This window comes from Enhydra lutris, unplaced genomic scaffold (assembly GCF_002288905.1).
Source record: "Enhydra lutris kenyoni isolate GAN:26980312 unplaced genomic scaffold, ASM228890v2 scaffoldscaffold1, whole genome shotgun sequence".
NCBI classification, from domain to species: Eukaryota; Metazoa; Chordata; class Mammalia; order Carnivora; family Mustelidae; genus Enhydra; species Enhydra lutris.
The window spans coordinates 72,248,830-72,270,255 of record NW_019154085.1 but is presented as its reverse complement, the minus strand read 5'-3'; the positions used below and the strand labels follow the sequence as shown (position 1 = coordinate 72,270,255).

At 52.6% G+C, this 21,426-nt stretch overlaps 2 protein-coding genes across 2 annotated transcripts; both read right to left on the bottom strand.

The window, feature by feature from the left end:
- Window positions 1-896: 896 nt before the first annotated feature.
- On the bottom strand, window positions 897-11,499 carry LOC111144269 (homeobox D3). The gene is made up of 4 exons (XM_022498503.1): window positions 11,451-11,499; window positions 4,797-4,904; window positions 3,513-4,124; window positions 897-1,654 (listed from the first exon to the last, which is right to left on the bottom strand). The coding sequence occupies exons 3-4, from the start codon at window positions 4,045-4,047 to the stop codon at window positions 897-899; spliced, it is 1,293 nt and encodes a 430-aa protein (XP_022354211.1). The 5' UTR covers window positions 4,048-4,124; window positions 4,797-4,904; window positions 11,451-11,499.
- Window positions 11,500-19,486: 7,987 nt separating this feature from the next.
- Window positions 19,487-21,026, bottom strand: LOC111144821 (homeobox D4). The gene is made up of 2 exons (XM_022499324.1): window positions 20,550-21,026; window positions 19,487-19,968 (listed from the first exon to the last, which is right to left on the bottom strand). Exons 1-2 carry the CDS (start codon window positions 20,983-20,985, stop codon window positions 19,631-19,633), a joined length of 774 nt encoding a protein of 257 aa, XP_022355032.1. The 5' UTR covers window positions 20,986-21,026; the 3' UTR covers window positions 19,487-19,630.
- Window positions 21,027-21,426: the final 400 nt, after the last annotated feature.

The window sequence follows — 21,426 nt, the reverse complement described above, 5'->3', positions numbered from 1 at the left end:
GATAAAAGGCAGAGTAATCTACTTCCAAGTGTGCGTGATTAACACAGATACACTTCGGACTGAGAAATTTTTTTATTCTAAATATTTGTTCAAATAGTACCAGACAATTTGAAATCAATAAACTGTGTAGAGTGGTGAGGGCTGCGGCTGTTCAGAAATGAGTAACTGGTGCGGTGCCACGCCGCGGGGCCGCCTGACTCTACCCATGAAGGACAATTTGCGGTCTTAATCCTTTACATCAACTACAAACACCAGCCACGGTTACAACTGTTCAAAAACTACTCTCTCAACTAGTTCAGACCAAGGGGACTAAAGAGGTGAAACGTGGCCCCCGCGGCCTGGGAGCGCGTTCCTAAGCTTGGCTGGAGAATTCTACAAATATACACATAAATACATTAAGACGAGGATAAATAATCAGGGAAACGAAATGACTCGCTTCAAATAATAAATACAGATCGTTGAGTCCGTTGCAATCCTTACGGGACGGGAAGGAGCATATAAATTAAGGTCTCCGCGACTAAGCTAGACTCGGGCCAGGCCCGGGGCTGTCCCGGCGCTGGTCCCTCTGCAGAGCGCGCCGCTGATGGATCTCAGACTTACCTTCGGGACACCATTTACCAGATTAGAGTCCCTCGGTCCGCAGTATATGGCACTGTCAGGGTTACAGAGGAGAATCCGTGCGGCTGATTTATGGCGAGTCACCCAAAGGAGGGCGCGCCTGGAGGAGAGGCCCAGTCGCCTGCGTCTCGGCCGCTGTTGGCCCGAGACCCGGGAGGCGGCGACCGGGCCAGGGCGAGGGAGGGGGGTCACCGAGCTGCCCCGCGGGCCCCGCCCGCCACCCCCGCCACCAAAGCAAAAGAGGTAATCGCGCCGCGAGTTCCGGCCGGCGGCGGCCGCTACAGATGCGTCAGTTTGGGGGCCTCGGGCAGGCGTCCCTGAGACGAGTGGTGGGCCGAGAGATCGGTGTAGGTGGGATGAGGGTCGCACGGTCCATGGTGATGGTTGCCGGGAATCTGCGCGGCGCAGCTGTAGTCCACGCTGGCCGAAGACGGGTGCGAGAGGTGGCCCAGGTTGAAGACCGGCCCGGACGCGGGCGCCATGGAGTCGACGAAGTTGCCACCCACGTACACCGGGCTGCCCTGCAGGTTGGCGCTGGCGAAGCCGCCGCCGTTGCTGGCCATGGGGTGGGGCTCGAACTCGGGCGCCGCGTAGCGCTTCTGCTGTGGCAGGCAGCTGCTGAGCGGCGCCGTGTAGGCGGCCAGGCCGTACATGTTGGGCTGAGATTTGGCGAAGGCGGGCGGCGAGGGCGCGTCGTAGGCCAGGCCGGGCACGGGCGGGAGCTGGCCGGAGTAGGCCACGTGGCCGGCGGCGCTGCCCAGCGGCGGGCTGCGCTCCGGAGACTGACCTGCCGGCGAATGCAGGATGCCCTTGGCCTTCTGGTCCTTCTTGTACTTCATGCGCCGGTTCTGGAACCAGATCTTGATCTGGCGCTCCGTGAGGTTCAGCAGGTTGGCCATCTCCACGCGGCGCGGCCGGCACAAGTAGCGGTTGAAGTGGAATTCCTTCTCCAGCTCCACCAGCTGTGCACTGGTGTATGCCGTGCGCACCCGCTTGGACGCCGGGCCCGGCGGGCTCTTATCCTCGCAGCTCTCTCCTGGGCAGGAAGGGAGATAGAGGAGATGCTGAGCGGGAGGGGGGGTTGGGCACCCAGGGCCGGAGCAGGGTGCTTCCCTGGCTCCCTTTTCTTCTTCTATCCCTCCCCCAACCTTAATGCTGGCTGGCTGGAGTGGGGGAGGGGGTCGTCTGAGAGGTGAGACTCCTAGCGGGACCTCACACGCCCCTGTCCTACCTATGAGTTGCACCTGAACCCCCTCCCCCCAATCTGCCTTCTGAGGTCCGATTCACTCTGCCATCTCCTCCCCTCCAGCCTAGTCCATCATCCTGTCCCTAAGGCTAAGGCTGTGGAGGAGTTTAATGAGAGCTGTAGCAGCTCTAGTAGTAGCAGCTGGTAAGGCCTAGCCCCCACTCCCAGCCCCCATTAAAGAAGGGCCAGACTTCTTTGAACACTCTTCCCAACCTCTGCTGGGGGGTTAGGGAGGAAGGCACCCTCCTCCGCCCCCTTGCTCTGGGACTGGCTCCTGGGCAAAGCACTCCAGGAAGCACAGAATGAGGGTGGAGATATGGGCACCTCACTCCAGCTCAGCTGCACTGAAGGGCTCTGCACCCCAACTCAGGGAACTAATAAACCATAAAAATACCACCCCACAGTTTCCGGGGCTCCAAGGCCAGCCTGGGTGCATTTTGAGTATTTCAGGGCTAGGACAGCAGTCTCAACCTGGGTTTCCATTACCCCCCTCCCTCAGCAGCTTGTTCCTCCCTCCCTGGTTGTACAAATGGATTTCTCCTGGGAAGGAGGGGCCGGGCTTGTAGCTGGGAAGGAGGGGCGGAAGAAGCTTACAAGCTAGAAGGCACTTTCCCCCTAGGAGCTGCAGCCCCAGAGAGATCCTGGCTAACCAGAGACTTGATAGCAAGCTAGCTACATCCGAGACCTCAAACTAGCCCTAGACTTGGAACCAAATTCATCTACCTGAAGATAAAATGCATCAAAGGACACAAGGCCAGAAAATTTTAGGAGCCAAGCAAAGCTGAGTGAAAAGAGGCAGCAGGCTTTAGAGCTCCTGGGCCTGCCCATCTTCTTCCACATATCCTGAATGGATCCACAGAAGATCTCAACTCTAGGATCTCCCTTTTCAGGAAGAGAACCTCAAGGCTGCTCCCATTTCAGAGCACTTCCTTTTCCCCTGGGATATGCCCCTTCCCGTTATGGATTTGCTGGGATGGGGAGAACTGGGCTGGGGTAGACCAACTAGAGATCATGGCTAGGTCTTGGAGGCTCTGGTTGGATTCAAGTGTGCCATTCTATGGCTTTGAGATCTTGGGCAACTCACAGTTTCCTTATCTGTAAAATGTAGCTGTTATCATATACCTACCTCAAAAGGGTTTTTTTGAAAATTAAATTAGATAATGCTTATAAAGCATTTAACCTGGTTGTTAACATGGAACCAGACTAGCACTCCACAGACTTTGGTTTTTGTTAATTAAAGGGAGTGGGATTCCTGTGATATAGGCTACATAAGAACCCATGCTTGGAGAATCATAATACCTGACTTCAAGTTTTGAGGAGCCGTCAGACGGAAGAAGGAGCTAAGTCATGACCAGCAGCCCAAGAAAGCAGATAGAAGGTCAATATAAGAAAAAGGCCACCTAGTCATAACTGTGGGAGTTGTCCAGCAATGGCACCAGCAGCCTGGAATGGAGTGCCCTGTCCCTGTAAGGGCATGGCTCCAATCGGGGACACTAAGAAGAAAGGCCATTTCTGCATGAGTACAAGTGTAGACCTATGGCCTCCAAAGCTGCACTTGCAGCCCCAAGTCTCTTGCTTCCTAGGTGAGCTAGCTTCTTGGGGTCATTCTGGGGGACTTAGCCTAGGAGGAGCCCCTTCAGAGAGCTACCTGCAGTGGCACAGCTGTTCTTCTGCTTGGAGTTCTGTCGGGACTCTTTCATCCAGGGGAAGATCTGCTTGCTGATGGTGGCTGAGGAGCCAGAAGCATTGGGCCCACCCTTGGCCTTCTTGGCAGGCACTCCTCCTCCAGGATTGGTGGGCGAGGATGGGGGCAGGGTTGGTGGTGGAGGAGGGGGTTGTGGTGGTTGTTGCTCTGAGTTCAGGCCAGGAGGCTGGCTACCACCACCCCCACCCTGGCTGTTCCCAGTGCCAGGCCTCATACAGCTGCCATTGAGTTCAGTTCCTTTGTGGGCTGGGGCTCTCAGAGGTGCGGAACTCTGGATGGAACAGGCTGAGCCCGGGTAATCAGTGTCCAAGGAGCTGGCAGCAGCAGGGGGTGGGTAAGGCTGATGGGGGGTGCCATAGCCATAGGTGTCCTTGCTGTAGCCATAGCCTCCAAAGAGTCCTGGGTTTTCATAGTAAGCAGCCTTCTGCATTGTGCACTCAGGAAGTTCCAGGGCCTGCTGACCCAGCTCAAATAACATTGACCAACACTGTCTCTTTCACTTCCGAGGTCTGCCGAACCCTGAAAGGGCTGGGGTAGCCCCAGGCTCCAGGTGACCTGTGAAGAAGAAAAGTGAAAGGCCCCAGAGGGAGTGTAACTGACAAGATAGTCAATATAGAAGGACCAGCTAGCCTGTGCTCTCCTCTGCCTACCCACTTCCTAGGGGGAGGATCTGAGATTTTATGAAGTTCAGCTTATTTGAACCTTGCAAAAGTCAGAATGAATTTCTCATAAACATAAGGAAAGACCTTTCCTTCTCTTGAGCTGAATTCTATCCAAGAGACGGGGCTTCCTCCCCATCCAGAAACTATTTTCTTTCTTCAAGATCGTCAATTTAGCTTTTGAAATGGCATAGAAAAGCACTTATGGCCTCATACATTTTAATGGCTGAGTCTCCCGCTGGACTTCGAGCTCCTTGCAGGCAAGGACTGTGTCTTATTCATCTATATATTCCTAACACCCAGCCCAGTGCCCTGTCTGTAGTAAGTGCAGTAAATGCTTGTTGAATGAGTGAATGTATGGGTCAATCAGTCAATCATTGGGACACCCGAGGGTGTTGATGAAAAAAGAAAGCTCTATAACACACTCAGAACAGCCAGAACTCTCAAAAAAAAAAAAAAAAAAAAAAAGAAGGAAAGAAAGAAAGAAAGAAAAAGAAAAGGGGGAAAAAAAAAAAGGAAGAAGAAGAGGAGGAGGGGGAAGAAGAAGAAGAAAAAGTATCTCCCCCACCTGATTTCAAAATCACAGCATCTTTCATGAAGACCCAGATAGTCCACTTTCTGGTGACAGGGTGAGAATCCGCCCAGTGAACTCTGTGGGTCAGCCCTGTGAAATGGACTAGGAGATAAAAACCAAGAACACTTAGACTCCCAAACTTATTTTGAGGTTAGAAAATGTTTCTTCTCTTTCATCTACATTTTTCTAGTCTTTACTTTGTCCTCTACTACTTTTAAATGGATACTGGAAAGGGTGAAGAGGTTTAGAATTTGAAATGCATGGAGCATGAGAGAACATAGGATGCTTTATAATATAACTATATCACTTTTATCTTGCATCTATTGTGTAAATATAAATTATTATTGACCTCTGCTCTGGATCCTCCACAGCAGCCCAACTCCGCCCACTCCCCAACCAATGAGAGAACTTCTCATGCCATGATGAATGGACCCAGAATTAGAAGAAGAAGAAAAAAACCTAAGAAAAATTCTATCCCTTTTGTGTCCTCTGATTCTTAAGAAGGGTTTCCTTCTTAAGGAAGTTTCTTAAGAAGACTTCTTAAGAAGTCTCAGAAGGGTTTCCCTTCTCACCCACTCCACCCCCTTCTCCAGACTCCTAAGGAGTTAAAGTATAACTAATACCATTCAACCACTTTTGTCTGCTTGATAAAGAAAACTCATAGGTCAGCTCCCTGGTCTTCATTCTTGATCTCCTCTTTCAGGCACCTTTCCTTCCTCAAAACCCCAGGCTTCCATCATGGTCATCATGATGGACCACATTGTCTAGACAACTTATGTGGCCTAATGGATTTGACCACTGGGATCAAAACCACTCCTCCATTCACTCACTTCTCCTCCACTTTCACCAAAGAGCCCAATTTTTAAAATTCTTCATATTAGCCTTTGTTTGGTAGTATTGTTGCCCTTTTTGTTTTAAAATATAAGGGAATCTGGCATTTATCTTATAGAGACACAGGCCTTTTTCAATGGGATAACAGAATACTAGGATGTGTTTTAGGAATTATTTCTTTTATTGTTCTTAAATGTATTCAGTTAAGATATCTACTTAGCAAAGCTGGTCTTAATCTTTCTTTCATTCATTTTCTTGATCATCCTCTGACTATTAAAGTTACTGAATATCAAATGGAAAGTTACATCCCCATCGTGTGACTAGTATTGATGTGTTTGCCCCCAAGCCAAAGAACCGGGTATTCCAGCTTTGTTTCTGGACTTTTCTTGGATCCCGGTTCCAGTCTTAATCCGTGGGCTCTCCAGATGTCAAAATGGTCACATCTGACACTCAGACCACCAGAACTCACTGCTGCTTCTGTCATTTCATTTACAACTGTGGAAGCAAAATTCATGCCCCCCCCCACTCTTCCTCCCAGGTTGACCAAGTTTATCTCAATAGGGGGACAAATCACATTAAAGTAGCTTCTTTGGCTACTGACCAGGTCTTTGAAACAGATGGCTTTACATATATATTTGTTCCTATGGCATATTCCTGAAGAAGCTCTGTGTACTGGGCCTTAAAAGTGTAAATACTTGGCAGCTTCATGAATAACCTCAGCGCCTGTTCTCCTGCATCTGTTTTCATTGTCTTAAGGAATTTCAAGGCCTATTTGATGACACCCCAATGTCTATTGCCCCAGAAGCGAGGGGAGCAGCCTTCTCCTCACCAGGAAGGGCTTTGCAGCCTTCCCCCACATCCATATTATAATGTCCCAAAGAAACCAACTGTCCTAAAACAGAACCCAAGAATATTGTTACAAAATTGGTTTAAAAAAAAAAAAAAAAAAGGCTTATTTCTTTCCAGAAATCCCTACTCCTTGTGAACTCTGCTTGAACCTAAAAAGCAGGAATGGGTCATAAATCACTTGGACAATGGTCAACTGTTCAGTGGCTCATCTTTTTGATCACCCCCCCCCACCTTTTTTTAAAGGCTTTCTTTTTTTTCGCCCTTTGGTACCTCTGCTCATTTTTGCTCCGAGACCCAAATGCCTTGGGTCTAGCCCCTGTAGGGGGAGGGGTGGTCTGCGAAGTCCTCGCTGCCCTTTTCTCTCATTCCTCCTCCCCTCAACCCCCGGGGCTCCGGCCGGGGCAGCCTCCCCAGAACCCCACGACACAACCCCTGGCCCCTTCTAGGGTAGGGGCACTAAACGGGATCTGGCTCGACCTTTCTCGCGGTCCCGGGAGGTTGCCCAACTCAGCTCAGAGGCCCAACCGCAGGCTGGGAGTGCAGGGCCGAAGGGTCCCCAGCCAGAAGGAAGGCGGCCTCAAAGCGACCACCCCCGGCCGCCTGGGCCGCGCTGGACCGCCGCACCCGCCGAGCGTCTGAAGCCGCCGAACCCTGATACTTCCTCACTGCACTTAATTCTGCCCAGGATCAATACCTAATATGATACCGAATAAATAAAAGGCGCTCACAGCGGCCAGGGGACGGGGTTATTAAGCAGCTGGAGCTCTCACGGTGCATATCAATGCACCTGTCATTGTGGTTTGTAACAAAATTTATGACTGCAAGCAAGGCGGCAGTAAACGCTTCAGTAAGGAATGAAAAGAAAAACACTTCCCAAGGCCCGGCACTTTTCAGAAGTGGAAAACAGGCTCCGCGTAGGAGGAAGAGCAGCAAAAGAATTCGCTGCTCCGCACTTTGGCGGGCCCCGCGCCCCGCGAGCAGCGGGACTATATAAAGTGGCCATTGCCCGCCACTCGGAGCAGCTCTGCCGGGCGGCCGGACGCGGGACGGGACGCGCGCTGCCTCGCCGGGGGCGGAAGACCTGCTGCCCGCCGCTGCCTGGGGAAGCCGGGAGGCTCGCTGGATGCGAGGAGGCCCGCCGGGCGCGCGCTCGCCCGCCGGGGCCGTGAACACACCGAAGGGCTTGGGGAGGGAAGGGGCGGCAGTCGCCGGGCTGGGACTTGATCGGTGGTCGTAGTAAATTACGGATTGGTAGAGTCAGGGCAAGTTGAAAGAGAAGGGGGAGGCGATGGTTTGCCGGTTGTTTCTGTTGTCTCAAATGTTTCTAAGGTTCCAGTTGGCCTTGGCTCCTCTCCCTGTTTCTTCCTAAACCAGGGCCTCGGAAGCCCACAGATCTCTTTTTGGCGGACCAGACTCTTGCTGGGCATCCCCGTTAATTCGCTGGAACATGGCAACGATTCTCGCTCCCTGTTGGCTTGCTACTTCGGGATTCCGAAACCACCCCTTTTCGGGGTTGCTCCGTGGGGATATATTTGCTGCAGAGCTGGGATAGCTTTCTGCCCGAGGTCTTCCCGGCTCTCAGCCTGAGCCTCTTCTGCCCTATGGGAAGCCCTGAGCGCGCCTTCTAAATCATTCTTATTTAGCCCAGATAACTCAATACGTAATACACCCTGCATTTAAAGCACTGGGTTCACCCCATTAAAGGACCATAAATTTGAAGGCCGATGATCGGTTATCATGTAACGGGCCGCAGTTCACACTGAGGTGATCCACTTCAAAGCCGCCCTTTGTTTTATGTCTTGATGTATGAATCCTGAGATGGCTACCTTGAGTTGTAGGACAGATGGAAATGTAGTGGAAATTATTTTTTTTTAAATCACACTACTCACCACAATTGTGTGTGTGTGTGTGTGTGTGTGTGTGTGTTCTCAAATTTTGTCGGTAACTCTTTTTAGGTTCTTCAGGTTCCTTTTGATATTCTGTGGAGGCAGATCTGGAACAAAATGGAAAACTCTCAGTGGCAGTTGCTTCTTTCTTACCCAAACACGTTGAGAGGCTTTACCCCTTTTAAGGGTGTCTTAATCAATGTGACTATTGTATATGTGGCCCGCAGTCATTCCAGGCGCCTTTTCCCAGGCAGAAAGGAGACTTGGTTGGCTTCTAGAGAGTGAGTGGACTTTAACACAAAGTCTTTGGCGGGATGAGGGAAGGAAGAGCTCTGACCTGAGGAAAATGCCAGACCCTCAGGCAGGGGATGGGATAAGTGAGTCAAAGGCACAAGGGGAATTAGTTCTCTCCTCCTGCTTCAACCAGGCTCTAAGTAAGCCAGATGCCCTAATCCCCCAGGCCAAGCCCACCCTCCTAGGAGTGAAAGAGAACTTGCAGAATTAGGGCGGGAGGAAGGCTAAAGAATAGGGCCCCAGAAAGAAGAGGAGGAATATGTGGATGGGCCTGGGTAGGTCCTAGTCAATGGCTGTCCTACTCAGCCCCAGTGGAAAGGGAGCTGGGCGCTATTTCCTGGTTTGTACATTGTATCTTGAATGGTTCCCCTGAATTTATTTTATTACAGTAGGTACCCACTATATTCCTGGCCTGGGCTGCTCACCCACTCCTGGGTAGGGATTAGGCTGCAAACCATCCAAGAAACAAACATCCCTTCCACCTTCACCCAGAAGCAGACCCAAGCTGCCCACCACTGTGGGTGCCTAACGGGTGCCCGTTCAGGTCAGGCCAAAGGAGAGACACAATCCCCCCTCTTGCATCTGCCCTGTGCAATTTGTCGACTCAGTAGTTTGCAAACACTAAACCACGCAGGAGAAAGCCCCACACAAAGCGATCCGGTCCCTTCTAAAGACCAGAGCACGAAGCCATAAGCCTTTGAAGTGACCTTTGGCTCACACGGCAATAACTCACCCCTTAATGAACACCCAACGGAAGCGCCTCAGAGAGATCCCGGCCCGGTAGGGCTCCTAATATTGCGCCGGGGCTTGAGCTTCCAAGCCAGTCTCAGGCCCAGGGGGCGGCCCGGAGGGCTGTGCAGCAGGGGCACACTTTACCCAGGTCCTAGAACCTGACTGGTGGGCCCCGAAGCCACTTTATATGATACATTCATGGGAACGGATATCAACTTTTGCCACTTGACTGTTTTATTTTATTTTATTTTATTTTATTTTAAAAAGAGGGTTCTTTGAAAGTAGGATCTTCCCCTCAGAAGAGAGCTAAATTGGGAGGCCACCAGGGTCAGCCCCGTGCTGCCTATAGCTTTTCTTTTCCCAGCCATGGAGGAACAGGGTAAGTGTGCTCCTGGGTGCTCTGGGATGCCCCGTGCACCCTGTGCTCTGGTGCAGGAGGCTTGGGAAGGGAAAAAGAAAAAGGACCCCAAGGGGGACAAAGTTGAGCCACCCAGAGTCCCCGATACCTTCTCATGCTTTCCCTGCTCAGCCCACCCACCATCCAGCCCAGGCCCAACATCAGCCTCCTGCTTGCCCAGAATCACAGGCTGAACCTGGCTGGCTCTGGTCCACCAGCTCAAGTACCCTTTCCACAGCCAGAAACTGGGGGAGCAGGAGGTAGCCCTATCTGTGAGCTGTCAGTGAAGAGCTGGTCTGAGGCAGACCCGGCCCTATACCCCCCCCCCCCCCACCCCCCCCCCCCCCCCCCCGAAAAGTCTTTAGGATAGGGAGCCTTGGTGCGGATTATTGAAATTTTCGGGGAAGTTATAAGTGAGTGCTCCATGGGGCCAAATGAAATGCTGCTCGCAGTAATTGGATTCAGCTGACTAAGTTGGCAGGCGCGCCGCTCCAAGGCAGCAGGCGAAGAAAAATGTCCAGCGACTTTAAGTTCTGATGGAGCCAAGAGCAGGCGATTGACAAAACAACTTTCCTCCTCTCCTTTGACGGCGATGCCCTTAGAAGTCAGTCCCTCTCTAGCTGGAGCCTGTCCCCACTTAGGCTAAAGGTTTACTCCTTGCTTTTTGGGACCCTTCCCTACAGAGGCCCAGTCTGGCCCGGCTGTGTGGCATTCTTCTGAGCCCGGAGCTGCTCACTTGGACTCATGGAGCTGCTAACTTGGGCTTTGGACCCGGGAAAAACCCCAGGATGAATTGTTCTGTCCTCCTCCAGCCAGGAGCCACAGGATCCAGTAAACAAAAGGATGCGAGGAATTTAGAAGCCAAAATACGATTTAGCTTTCATCCTAGGTTCTTCGGGGAGAAGAACTCAGGAACCCTGAATCTTTTCTCTGACACAACGGAAGTCAAAACCTAGATTAGTGAGGGGGCATGTGGAGGAGCCTCTCAAACTCTTCTGAATAGTTTGGGGGTTCTCTTGAATTTGGGGGAGAAAGCCTGAGTAGCACTTTAACCTCTAAAGGAAAAAAATATTAAGCCAGCAGCAAGAGATAAAGGCGTGCGTATGTGGAGCTAGCTCCCAGAACAATGCAGGGAGCTGGCTGGTCACAGAGTTTATTTTAAATACATATAAATCAACCTGCCTGTGCCCAGCCAGGCAGCCCAAGACACGGAATTAATATGACGCTCCATCTTACTTTGGCAGTGACAGTGTAAAAAAGTTTCTTTTTATTCATTTCATTTTCCAGCCCATTCTCGTAACTGCACATTTACCCCCAAAATACTTCCTCCAGCCCCTGACCCCTTCGCCCACCCTCTCCTCAAACTGTCACCTCCTCCCTCTCCAACCCTACCATCAGCCACCCCCCAAGCCTGGCAAAGTAGTGTGTCCTCCTAACCTTTGGGTAGGCGGGGAGCACCCCCACAAAGCGCATCTCTTTACGATTAATCACCGTCCTCGATGTATATGTAGAAGTGTATCTAGGTCTACGCGGACTGCCTCACCAATTGGCAATAATCAAGATCACAGATTACACAAAATAAATCATATTTAGTATCCCATTCAGGGCAGCAAGCAGCCCGGTGCCCGAAGATTTCCATTTTGTCATGCAATTGCTTACCTGGATCCCAATTTATCATAAACCTGGTGTCCTCGGCCTCAGAGGGGGCGCCAGTGGGGGGCAGAGCTAGCCTTCCCCCTTTGTCTGCAGACAACACTGTCCCAACCCTGGTCTTGCGCGCTCGCAGACGCGGCCATATACCCGAGCACACAGAATTCCCGGTAGAACGGAACCAGGCTGAGGTTCAACTACCAATAAACGCAGGAGGAACGAGTTCGTAGTCCCCGAGCTGGCTTCGCCCGCGCTGCGCGCCCGTCGGTCCACCCGCCCGCCTGTCCGCTCCCAGGCCCAGAGCGGCGGCCACCCGAGCCCCCACCCTCTCCTGGGTTCCTGCCCAGCCCTCCCAGACCCCCCAGAGCTCGGGGTTTGTTTTGCTTTCGGAATGTGGCCCTTTCTGGATTTGGAGAGAGCCCCGGAAACCCCCTCATAGTCGGGAAATACAGACGCTGCCTTCAAATGCGAGCATATTTGTTCACGTGACCCCGAGGGAAGATTGTACTGATTGAGGCTGAAACTTTCACGCCATCTAGCCCCGGAGCGCAGCCAGGCCTGGGGGCTTAGAGGAGGGGCAGGAAGCGTGGGATCTGGGCCCATTCCCCGGAGCAGACACGGGTGGGCATGGAGCGGAAAGAAAGTCCCCATCTCGCTCGGGACCAACCCAGCCCCAGTCTGGCCGCCGGCAGTGGGATGGGGGCGCTGGAGTCTCTCCCCGCCACGACCTCTGACCCTGGCCCGGCCTTCCACCGGACTGGCCCACGGACTGGAAATTTTAGAGGCTGCCTCTCAGAGCCGTCTCCGGAGGCGGCTGTGGAGCATCAGAGGCCCAGGGTTCCCTTAGCTCCCCGGCCGGCCGAGCCCGGTACCTCGCATCTGCACGCACCCAGGCAAGGCTCTGCCTAGGCGGACGCACTGCTCTCCCCCTCCCGGGACGAGACAATTAGTTGTGGCACAGCGGAGGCTCCGGCCCTAAGGTGGGTGACTCCAGCTCCCAGACCAGGCCATACACCCCGGGGGAACCCCACCCCCCACTCCCACCCCCACCCTCACCACTGCTCGAGGCCTCGGCTCGTTTCGCAGACGCGGCGGCGGAGTCACCACTCCCGAGAGCCAGAAAAGGCGCCTAAGCAGCAGGCCAGACCGGTAGCGGTTTCCCCTCTCCGCGCCTTGCGCACTCCACTCGGGCGCCCGCGGCCTGGAGCCCCCGAGGCGCAGAGCCGCTGTTTGCCGAGACCTGCGCGCCTCCCAACCTGGGCCGGGCCCACGGAATCCGCAGGCCCCGCGACTGACAGGCCACGGCTTCCCGCTTCCTGCGGCGCCTCCCAGAAGGCGAGGAGCCTGCGGTATCAGTCCTGGTCGGGCTGATCGGGGAGTCAAGGGAGCTTCTGTTTAGAAATAGCACATCGGGACCTGTTCCCAGCATTCTCCAAGTGGTCGGGCAGAATTTACCGTCACAACTCTGCGTGTGAGAAAGAGTTAAGCTCCCAGCCAGGGTGAGCGACCAGCCTCTAGGTCCGAGCCTGCCAAGAGCTTCCCCCTGCCCCCGCCGCCCCATGGCCCTCTCCCGGCCCGACCAGCACCCTGGAATCCCGCACCACGCGGGAGTCTCCACCCCATCCCCGAAGCATCGTTGTCATGGCCAGTTCTGCTTCTCAGTGGCAATAGGCACGGAGCAGATGCCCTGTCACCGCTTGCAAAGTCTCCGACAGGCGAAAGCGAGCGTGAATGTGCTTGGCAGCCCCGGAAGAACCGGGGAGAAGGGGGTAAAGTCCTCCTCATCCCCCCTTCAGAAGCACAGAAGTCCCCGAGGACAGGTCACAAGCTCGAGCCCCTAGACCTGTCAGGGAGCTCCTCCTTTTGTTCACCTGGCTGGGGCTGGCTGGAGGCCCACTCGGGAGGCCTCTGGAGGCCGGACTGTAGGTGCCCCCAGCTCACCCCCACCCGGAGGTTCCTGTTCCCCAGCCTCCCGCCAGGGGCCGAGCAACGGGCCGCAGCAAGTGTTAACCTCCTGCCAAAGAGGGGGGCCGATTTGCGGGAATTTGTCTCCAGGAAAGGATCTAAGCCTTCTTCAATCGGAGCATATGTTCATAGAGCAATAAACCGGAAAGATTTACAGTCCTTGCCCGGCCCCCAACAGCCTCGCACCCTTTCAGGAATTACTTACGATGATTTATCACATCAACCCGGGCAATTGTCACACTGATAAAATAGCCCGGGCCGGTGCCCGCCAAGCCCAGGACTTGGGAGACTGCTGGCTGCCCGGCTGCCAGCGGGTCTGGGCAGGCTTTTGTGGGTTCCTCTCTGGGCCTACCAGGGTATGTTGAGGTGGGTCGGGGTGGGTGGGGTTGGGGAGGGAGGGGAGCAAATTCTCATTGAGAAAAACGCAAGCAGCTCAGAGAAAGCGCCCGGAATCTGCGTCGGAGTCGCTTGCAAAGCACATAAACATTTGTCATCTTTGAATAATTGAATTAATGTATTATTGTTTGAATGTATAATTCATAGCGGAGGAAACTTTGTCTCTATCCTGACGGGGAAATATACACAAACCAAAAAAGAAATCAAAACATACACACAATCCCCAAACAACTACCAAACACAGCCAACTCCAGCTAGCGGAAACCATCCTCAAAGCCAACGGGAGCGAAGGAGGCGAATAAAGAGGCTCTCCTCCCGGGCACCCGCCCTGAGCTGCGAGCTGGAGGAGAATGTCCGCTGCTGTCCCAACCGAGAGCCCCGGGCAAGCTGGGGGTGGAGTGGGTGGGGTGGGAGCCGAGGGGCTAGTGGGACCTCAGGGCTCCTTGGAGGGTGGGAGAAAAAAGGCTAAAATGGGAGGCGACAGGACAGACAGCCTTTGCACCACGACTTGGCCTCTCCCGCATATCCCTGCCCCAGGCTTCCTTTCGCCCCCGGGGTCTCCTACTCCAGCGGCGGGGACTTCTAACCCGTGCCTTTATTTTAGATCTTCGCCCAAATTAAAAATACAAAAATAAAGGGGAAGAAGGGGAAACTCTTTGCGGGGGTGACAGAAGCAGCAGAGCTTGGGTGGGAAAGGAGGGGAGTGGGAGAAGCAACTCGGAAATCATTATCTGTTGGTTAAAATCTGCCTGGGGTAAAATTTCAACTCGATTTTATAGCCTTCTATTATGACGCAAAGAAAAATTTACGACCCTCGCTTGAAAAGAGGGCCGGGGCCTTTTCTCACCGGTTTAAGAATAGGCAGCAGATGCCGTGACAGCGACCATTGTTCCCGGTAGACACAGGCGACCGGGCAACCTCGGCCCGCGTGCGCCAGGCGCGTCCCCCAGCCGGGCGGGTTTTTAACAACTCCTGTTGTTTCGGAGCATCTCGCGCACACCCTCGCCCCTCGCCCCCTCGCCCCTCGCACACCCCCACATGCTCACACACACCCTCTCGCGCGCTCGCAGACACACACTCGGCCGCTCTCAGTAATTTTTCATAAGTGCAAAGCTTTGCTGAACCAAAGGTCACCATCCAAGCCACTAACAACTTCTCGCCGGCGAGCGGTTCCAAATCAGGAAGCAAAGGGAACTATTTGTCAGCGGCCCTGACAGCTAAGTTCATTAAGGATTTAAATCTGAAGAAATAAAAGTCGCCAAAATATTTACCTGCTGGCCGCGCTCCCGCGCCCGCCACTGGGGGCCCGAGGGTGGAGGGCTTGGGGGCGCCGCGCGGCCCCCCTCGGCGGGTGATATTCTTGGGATCCCTGCACTTTCCAAGTCGGAGAGAGCCCTTTGCGTGGCAGATTAATGACGACTCCGTGTTTCTTAAGGGACGTGCTGAATTAATTATTTCGCCAATCACGTGGTCGGGACTTGTAGAAATCTATTCTTATCATCTTCCTCGCACTTTGAAAATTCTCGGGGTTATGAAAGGCCCTCCCCCGGCTGCCGGCGAGCCCCGGCCGCCCAGCCAGGCGCGGGGGGCAGGGAGGGCTCCCCAACATGGCGGGCGGGCGGGAAGCGCCGTCTGCCGAGGGTCCCGATTTACTGTACTGTACTCAAGCGGGCTCGGCTATGGACTCGCTTCCTCCTCGTCCCTGCCGGTGATTCAATACACACCACGGTATTGATGTATTGGTGGGCACAGGAGGAGCCATTAACCAGAAGACGGGCAGAGGACAATCATAAAATGTGTCTGAATATTTAAACTTCTGTCTGCACACTTATAAATACACATGTCCACGCGTCTGAGGCGAGCCCTTCCATATATTAAGGACACATGTCTGATTTTATGCATTCTGCTCATTTCCTGTCGCGAGCAAGCCCCCCCTCCCCAGCTATTTTGGGACTCCTGTCTTGGCCCACTCTTCAAGGCCAGGCAAAGACCAGAGAAAGCCCTCGCGTGAAAAAAAAAAAATAGCGCACGCCACTTTTTATAGTGGGGAGTGTTTATTGTCGTCTCAAGGGCGGAGGGGGCTCCAGGGGAAGGAGGGGCAGGTGCTGGAGCCCCAGTGGGGCTGAACAGCACAGGAAAAGTAGGAGTCCAAGACTGGAGGCCAGAGGGGTCTGGTCCCAGTAGCCACTGGCCAGTCCCAGCTTGGCCCAGAACCCAGCACTCTTCCAGAGTTGGTGGGGGGGTCGTGCGGGGAAGTCTCTCTCCCACCACAAAACAAAGAGAGACTGAAGGGGTCTAGGGCTAACCCGGGCCACACAGAGAGCCAACCTGGAGCCTCTTTTTAGCCTAGGAAGTTACTTATTTTCCTTTCAAAATAATAATAATAATAATAATAATAATAATAATAATAATGCCAGGCAGCCTGAATCCAAGCTTAGGCTTCTCAACGCTCACAAAATATGGTGGCCAAATGGGAGTGTGTACTTGTGGGGGAAAGGTCAATGACAGATTTGCTAACCCTAACACAGTTTAACCTTCACATGTCAGGCACAATGCAGAAAATAATAAAATAAATTGTTAATATCGAATGTTAGCTTTTAGAAGACTTAATGAAGAAGGCTTCTGTGGAGGCACCAAACAGGATGGAAGTTTCGCTACACCTTTTATTATTTCAAATATAGAGCAATGAATTACATCAAAACTACAGGCAACAATTAGTATAAATAATACTTTAATCAGTGGCAGCAGAACAGTGGTCAATTCTATTAAAAAAGCATCTTGTGTGAACAGACACCATGGGGCTGACGGACAATGTCATCTCCCAACAAAAGGCTGCAATGGACAAAGTGAGATGGGAGTCTGAGGAGCAATGTCCTCAGTAAACACTTCACTCCTCCCCAGTCACGACCCCAACACAGTTTAAAAAAAAAACAACAACACCAAAACAAACACTTCTGGCTCATATTTGGGGGAACAAACTGGAAACAAATAAAAGCAAATGGGCACTGCGCCTTTCCACATCTAGGTTTCTCCAGAGTATGTTCCCAGATGGAAACTCATCTCTTTCCCTGCCCTGGGTGGTGGTGGTTGCCGGGGAGGCACTGCTTCTTCCCTGCCATACTCCTGTGGGCCCAAATGGACGCTGGGGTCCAATTGGGACCACAGGGTTGAGGGCTGCCCCCTGGGCCATCCAGGCTCCATTAACATTTCAAAAGACAATCCCTGGAAACTGAGGAGAACTGAGACTTATAAACAAAGAAGTTGTTTCTCTGACTAAGTTACTTTTCAAAGTAGTGGGGCTATGTTTGAGAAGAAGCTTGGGTTTTCTTCATCAAAACATGCCTCTTGGCTTTCCTGTGGGGTATGAGTGAGGGCAGCTATGCAGTTTTGGCATTTGGTCTAAAGCTGGAGTGAATAACCTGAACTTCTGGGAAGGGGGAAATCTATATAATAATCTTTATAATATATATGTAGTTTGGTGTTGTGAAAATATATTCTTTTCCCCCCCTCCCAAGGAGAAGGTTCAATATATTCACAGATTTGGGCTTTAGGAAAGAATCTTAGCAACTTTCCAACTTGCCTAACCATAGCGGCTCTTTTCAAATGCTACATCCAAAGACTGCTCTCCATGTTAGAGGGGGAAAAAAAAGAAGAGAAGGGTAGTTAGAGTCCAAAAGGTTAAGGGTTTAGAGGTCAGTCCTCCCGGCTGAAATACAGCTAATCGAATAGAAAATTTGTCCTCTGGATGAACCTGATTCTGTAATTTAGCCGAACTTCAGTAAAATACCTTTTCAGCTTCTCAACGTGAGGGCGTCAGAAAAAAGACGTCTTGACTATGTATGAACTCTTTGCTTTTTGTCATAGAAACAATGATGCGAATAATGCAGGAATATCCATCTTTAATATCCCGACGTGGCGATATTCAAGTATTGCCATGTGCAAGTCAGAGCCAGGCTCACCCCAAGGAGGAACAAAGAGCTGTCCCCAGGGTCTAATACAAAAGACCAAGGCTTGGAAGATACTTTAGAGAAGTGGAATTTCAGCCTAGGGACTCAGTGAATACCTGCTCTCAGCTCTCAGGAGACACCAAAGAACATGCCTGCAGAAAAAGTCTTTTTTTTCTACCTCCACCTAAATGTATTTTTAAAAAATTATCTCCGAACCTTCTGAAGTATTTTGAAGCACTGAAAAAAAATAGCTCCAGGTTTGAATCTCTCTTTCAAGCTCATCCTTCTTCCCCCACCCCCTTTTGCCACTTTTCCGTAGCTACAACCAAGGGGTTTCTTTTTGGAGCCTGAGGCTTTGGGGTTTAAACTTCCAAAGTCTTGTTTCATTTGAGTATATGAACTCTGGCCATTACCTTTGACTCTTTCACCCTTATCCTTAAGGGTCAGCATTTTAGAGAAATGAGCTTTGAACCCTTCTCAGGCAAGGCATAAGAAAAATGACTGAAGAACATCACTCCTGTTGTTTGAGAGTGATTGTTCTTAAACCACTATTCTTTAAGGCAAGGAAGAGCGCCTGAAACTTTTATACTTTGACAATTTCTGCTTCTAAGTAATGTGTTGAGGAAAAACTTCCTTACATTTGTTTAAAAAATAAAAACTTCAGAAAAAAAAACCCTAAGACCAACTTTTGTGGACTTCTAGATTCAATTAGTTTTCTCTCTCTTTTTTAAAGCAAGATTTCCCCTACTTTCCCACTTCCTCCCCACTACATACCACCTCTCCCATATAGGCTGTACACCAATTCCTATTTTAAAAAACTGCTATATGGGTTATTTGGAATCCAGCATTTGGAATCCAGTTGGAACAGAAAATTCAGTCATTATCTAATGACCCAGAACATAGAGGTTTTGTTTTCTTTCCCCAGAAGGAAAATGTTGGACCATTTGTTTCTTTCTTTCCCCTTTTCTTTAATCACCCAGAACTAGTTGTAAGCACAGTGCTGAAAAAAGCACATGTGGAAATATATTTTCAAGAACTCAACTTTGAGTGGACCCTTTCCTTCCCTCTAAAAGGGTTAAGGGCCCCCTACACACATTTCCGGGGAGTGGGGAGGGGGTGGAGTTCAAAATAACGCTTACAGCCAGAAGTTAGTCCACACATCTCTGATTCTTCTCCCTGAAACTCAGCCCCTTTCACCTTCTTAAGATTTTTGGCATTAAGATGTCAGTTATTTCTGTACCCCATCCATCCCCCAACAAATAAATATTTAAGCAAATATAATCTAAACATAAAATAACCCGTTTCCACTTTCTTCTTAGACTCATTTCTTTGGGCATGGGGCCACTGGGAGCAAAATACTTTTTTTTCACACGGGAAATTATACAGATAACCAACCCAGAAAGTTCAGAAATCCTGGCCCACCTCTCCTGTTTCCACTGAAAGCACCTAGCGCAGGGTGGGGGGGGCAAGCTCCTGCCTCAACTCCCCCACGTTATTAAACCACAAAGATCCCTGGAGGGGTGGGGTGGGGGAGAATGTTCAACTTCACAATGGGATAAAGTATCTCACCTTCATTTGCAAATTCAAAATCCAACAGCAGAGATTTTCATAAGTTTAATAACTCGCCAAGGTTTATGTTCTCAGTAGCTCCTGCCATATGATAATGTACTTAGAGAATCCCGCCCCCCTCCCACCCCGATTCCGCTCCAGGGAGGGGGCTGCCCTCGGGCAGGATGCTAACCTAGTCCGAGGGCGGCCTGCGAGTCCCAGGTCCACCCCACAGTACCTTAGAGCCCAGGGAGGTGACAGCAAGCCCGGCCTGCCCCCGCAGCTTCGGCTCAGCCGGGAGCGCAGGGAGGAATGGGCCCAGGTTCCCCACTTCTATAAGGTCGTCAGATCCGTGTGGTGGTCCTTGGCCAGCGGCTGCAAATGCTGGCCGGGAGCAGCTGAGGAGGAGCAGGAGGAGGAAGAGGAGGAGGAGGACGAGGACCTGCCTTTGGTGTTGGGCAGCTTGTGGTCTTTTTTCCACTTCATCCTCCGGTTCTGGAACCAGATCTTGATCTGGCGCTCGGACAGACACAGGGTGTGAGCAATTTCAATCCGACGGCGCCGCGTCAGATACCTGTTAAAATGAAATTCCTTTTCCAGTTCTAGGACTTGCTGCCTGGTGTAGGCCGTCCGGGACCGCTTGGGCTCCCCGCCAGTGTAGTTGGGGTTCACTGCGAGACAAAACAGACAGCACGGTCAGGTCAGCGCCCAGCCACTCGTTAGGCCCCTTGCCACTGCCGCTCACTTCCTGGCGCGCCCCGAGGCCCCGGGGCCCTCCCCGCACACTCCCCAGCCCGCTCCCTTCCTCCCTCCCGCCCTCCCGTCCTCCCTGCCCCGTGCGCGCACACACACACACACACACACAGACGCTCACTCCCACCCACCCTCCCACCCACCAACTCCCCCAGGCTCCCCGGGAGGGGATCCCCAAATGTGCTCCCATCTCCCTGGCCCGAGCCGCGAGCTCCAGAATTCCCAAGCATTTGGCGATCCCCCTCTCCTCTACCAGGTTCCCTCGCTCTGAAAATGGAGTCCTCCCCCACCCCACCCCCATCTCCACCCCCTTTTTCGCCCACAGCCAAGCAGCCAGCCACATGGTCCTGGCCTGCTCCCTCAGCTATAAAAATTTATGGAGAGAATAATTGCAGGGCCCATTGAAGCCCCACACGCCCCCACCCACTCGCACCCCCTCCCAGGGGCCCAGGCCTCCAGGCCTGGGTGGGGACTGAGAGGTCGCTGGGCCTTGCCTTACCCGAATTCACGTGCACCTTCTTCATCCACGGATAGACCACGGCGGGCTGCTTGAGGGCCGTCCCGGGGGGCGGCTGCTTGGGGCCGCCCGGCTGGCTGCAGGCCCGGGCGCTGGGCAGGGGCGCAGGCGGGGGCGCGGGGGGAGCGGGGCACTGCTCTCCTGGGGCTCCGTAGTGGCCGCCGGGGCCACTGGCTTCTTGCCCGTGACCCCGTGGGGGCAGCGCGGAGCCGGGCCCAGGACCGCCGCCGCCGAAGGTCTGCTCACCGAAGTCGGGCCGTGGGTAGAGCCCCGGGGGCTGGAAGTCTGCACCCTGCACGCCACCGCCGTAGTAGTCGGCGCCCTGCTCGCCTAGGTAGCCGCCTTGCAAATACTCCTCGCACGGAGGGAACTTGGGGTCCACATACTTGGAGTTCACCATATACGAACTCATGGCCATTAATTTCAGAAGGTAGAAAATACTAATTTTTCTCGTGTTGTCTTTTTTTCTCCTTCCATAGGGCCCTCCTACTTGCTGTCAACTGAATAAAGTTGGCGGCCATGTGACCAGGCCAGCCAATAGCGAGGCAGCGAGTTTATCACCGGGTTGGTGAGCATCTCATAATTTTCACAAATTTAACTAAATAACATACGTGTAATCAAGTGACTCGCCATGGCACATTCGAAGGCCCCCACCAGATATTACTGTAGTTCTAGGGTCCCCAGCACCCTCGTTCCTGGCAGGTAATCCCAGCTTTTGTCTGCCACTGACTTTGTTAACCTGGAGTGCCCTCTCCACTGCCCCCACCCGCCTGAAAACAGCCCCCCAAAATGGGTACAGTTCAAGGAGGGGGATGAAAGCCCAAATTTGTCAGGCTGCAGAATACCACCAGGCCGGTGG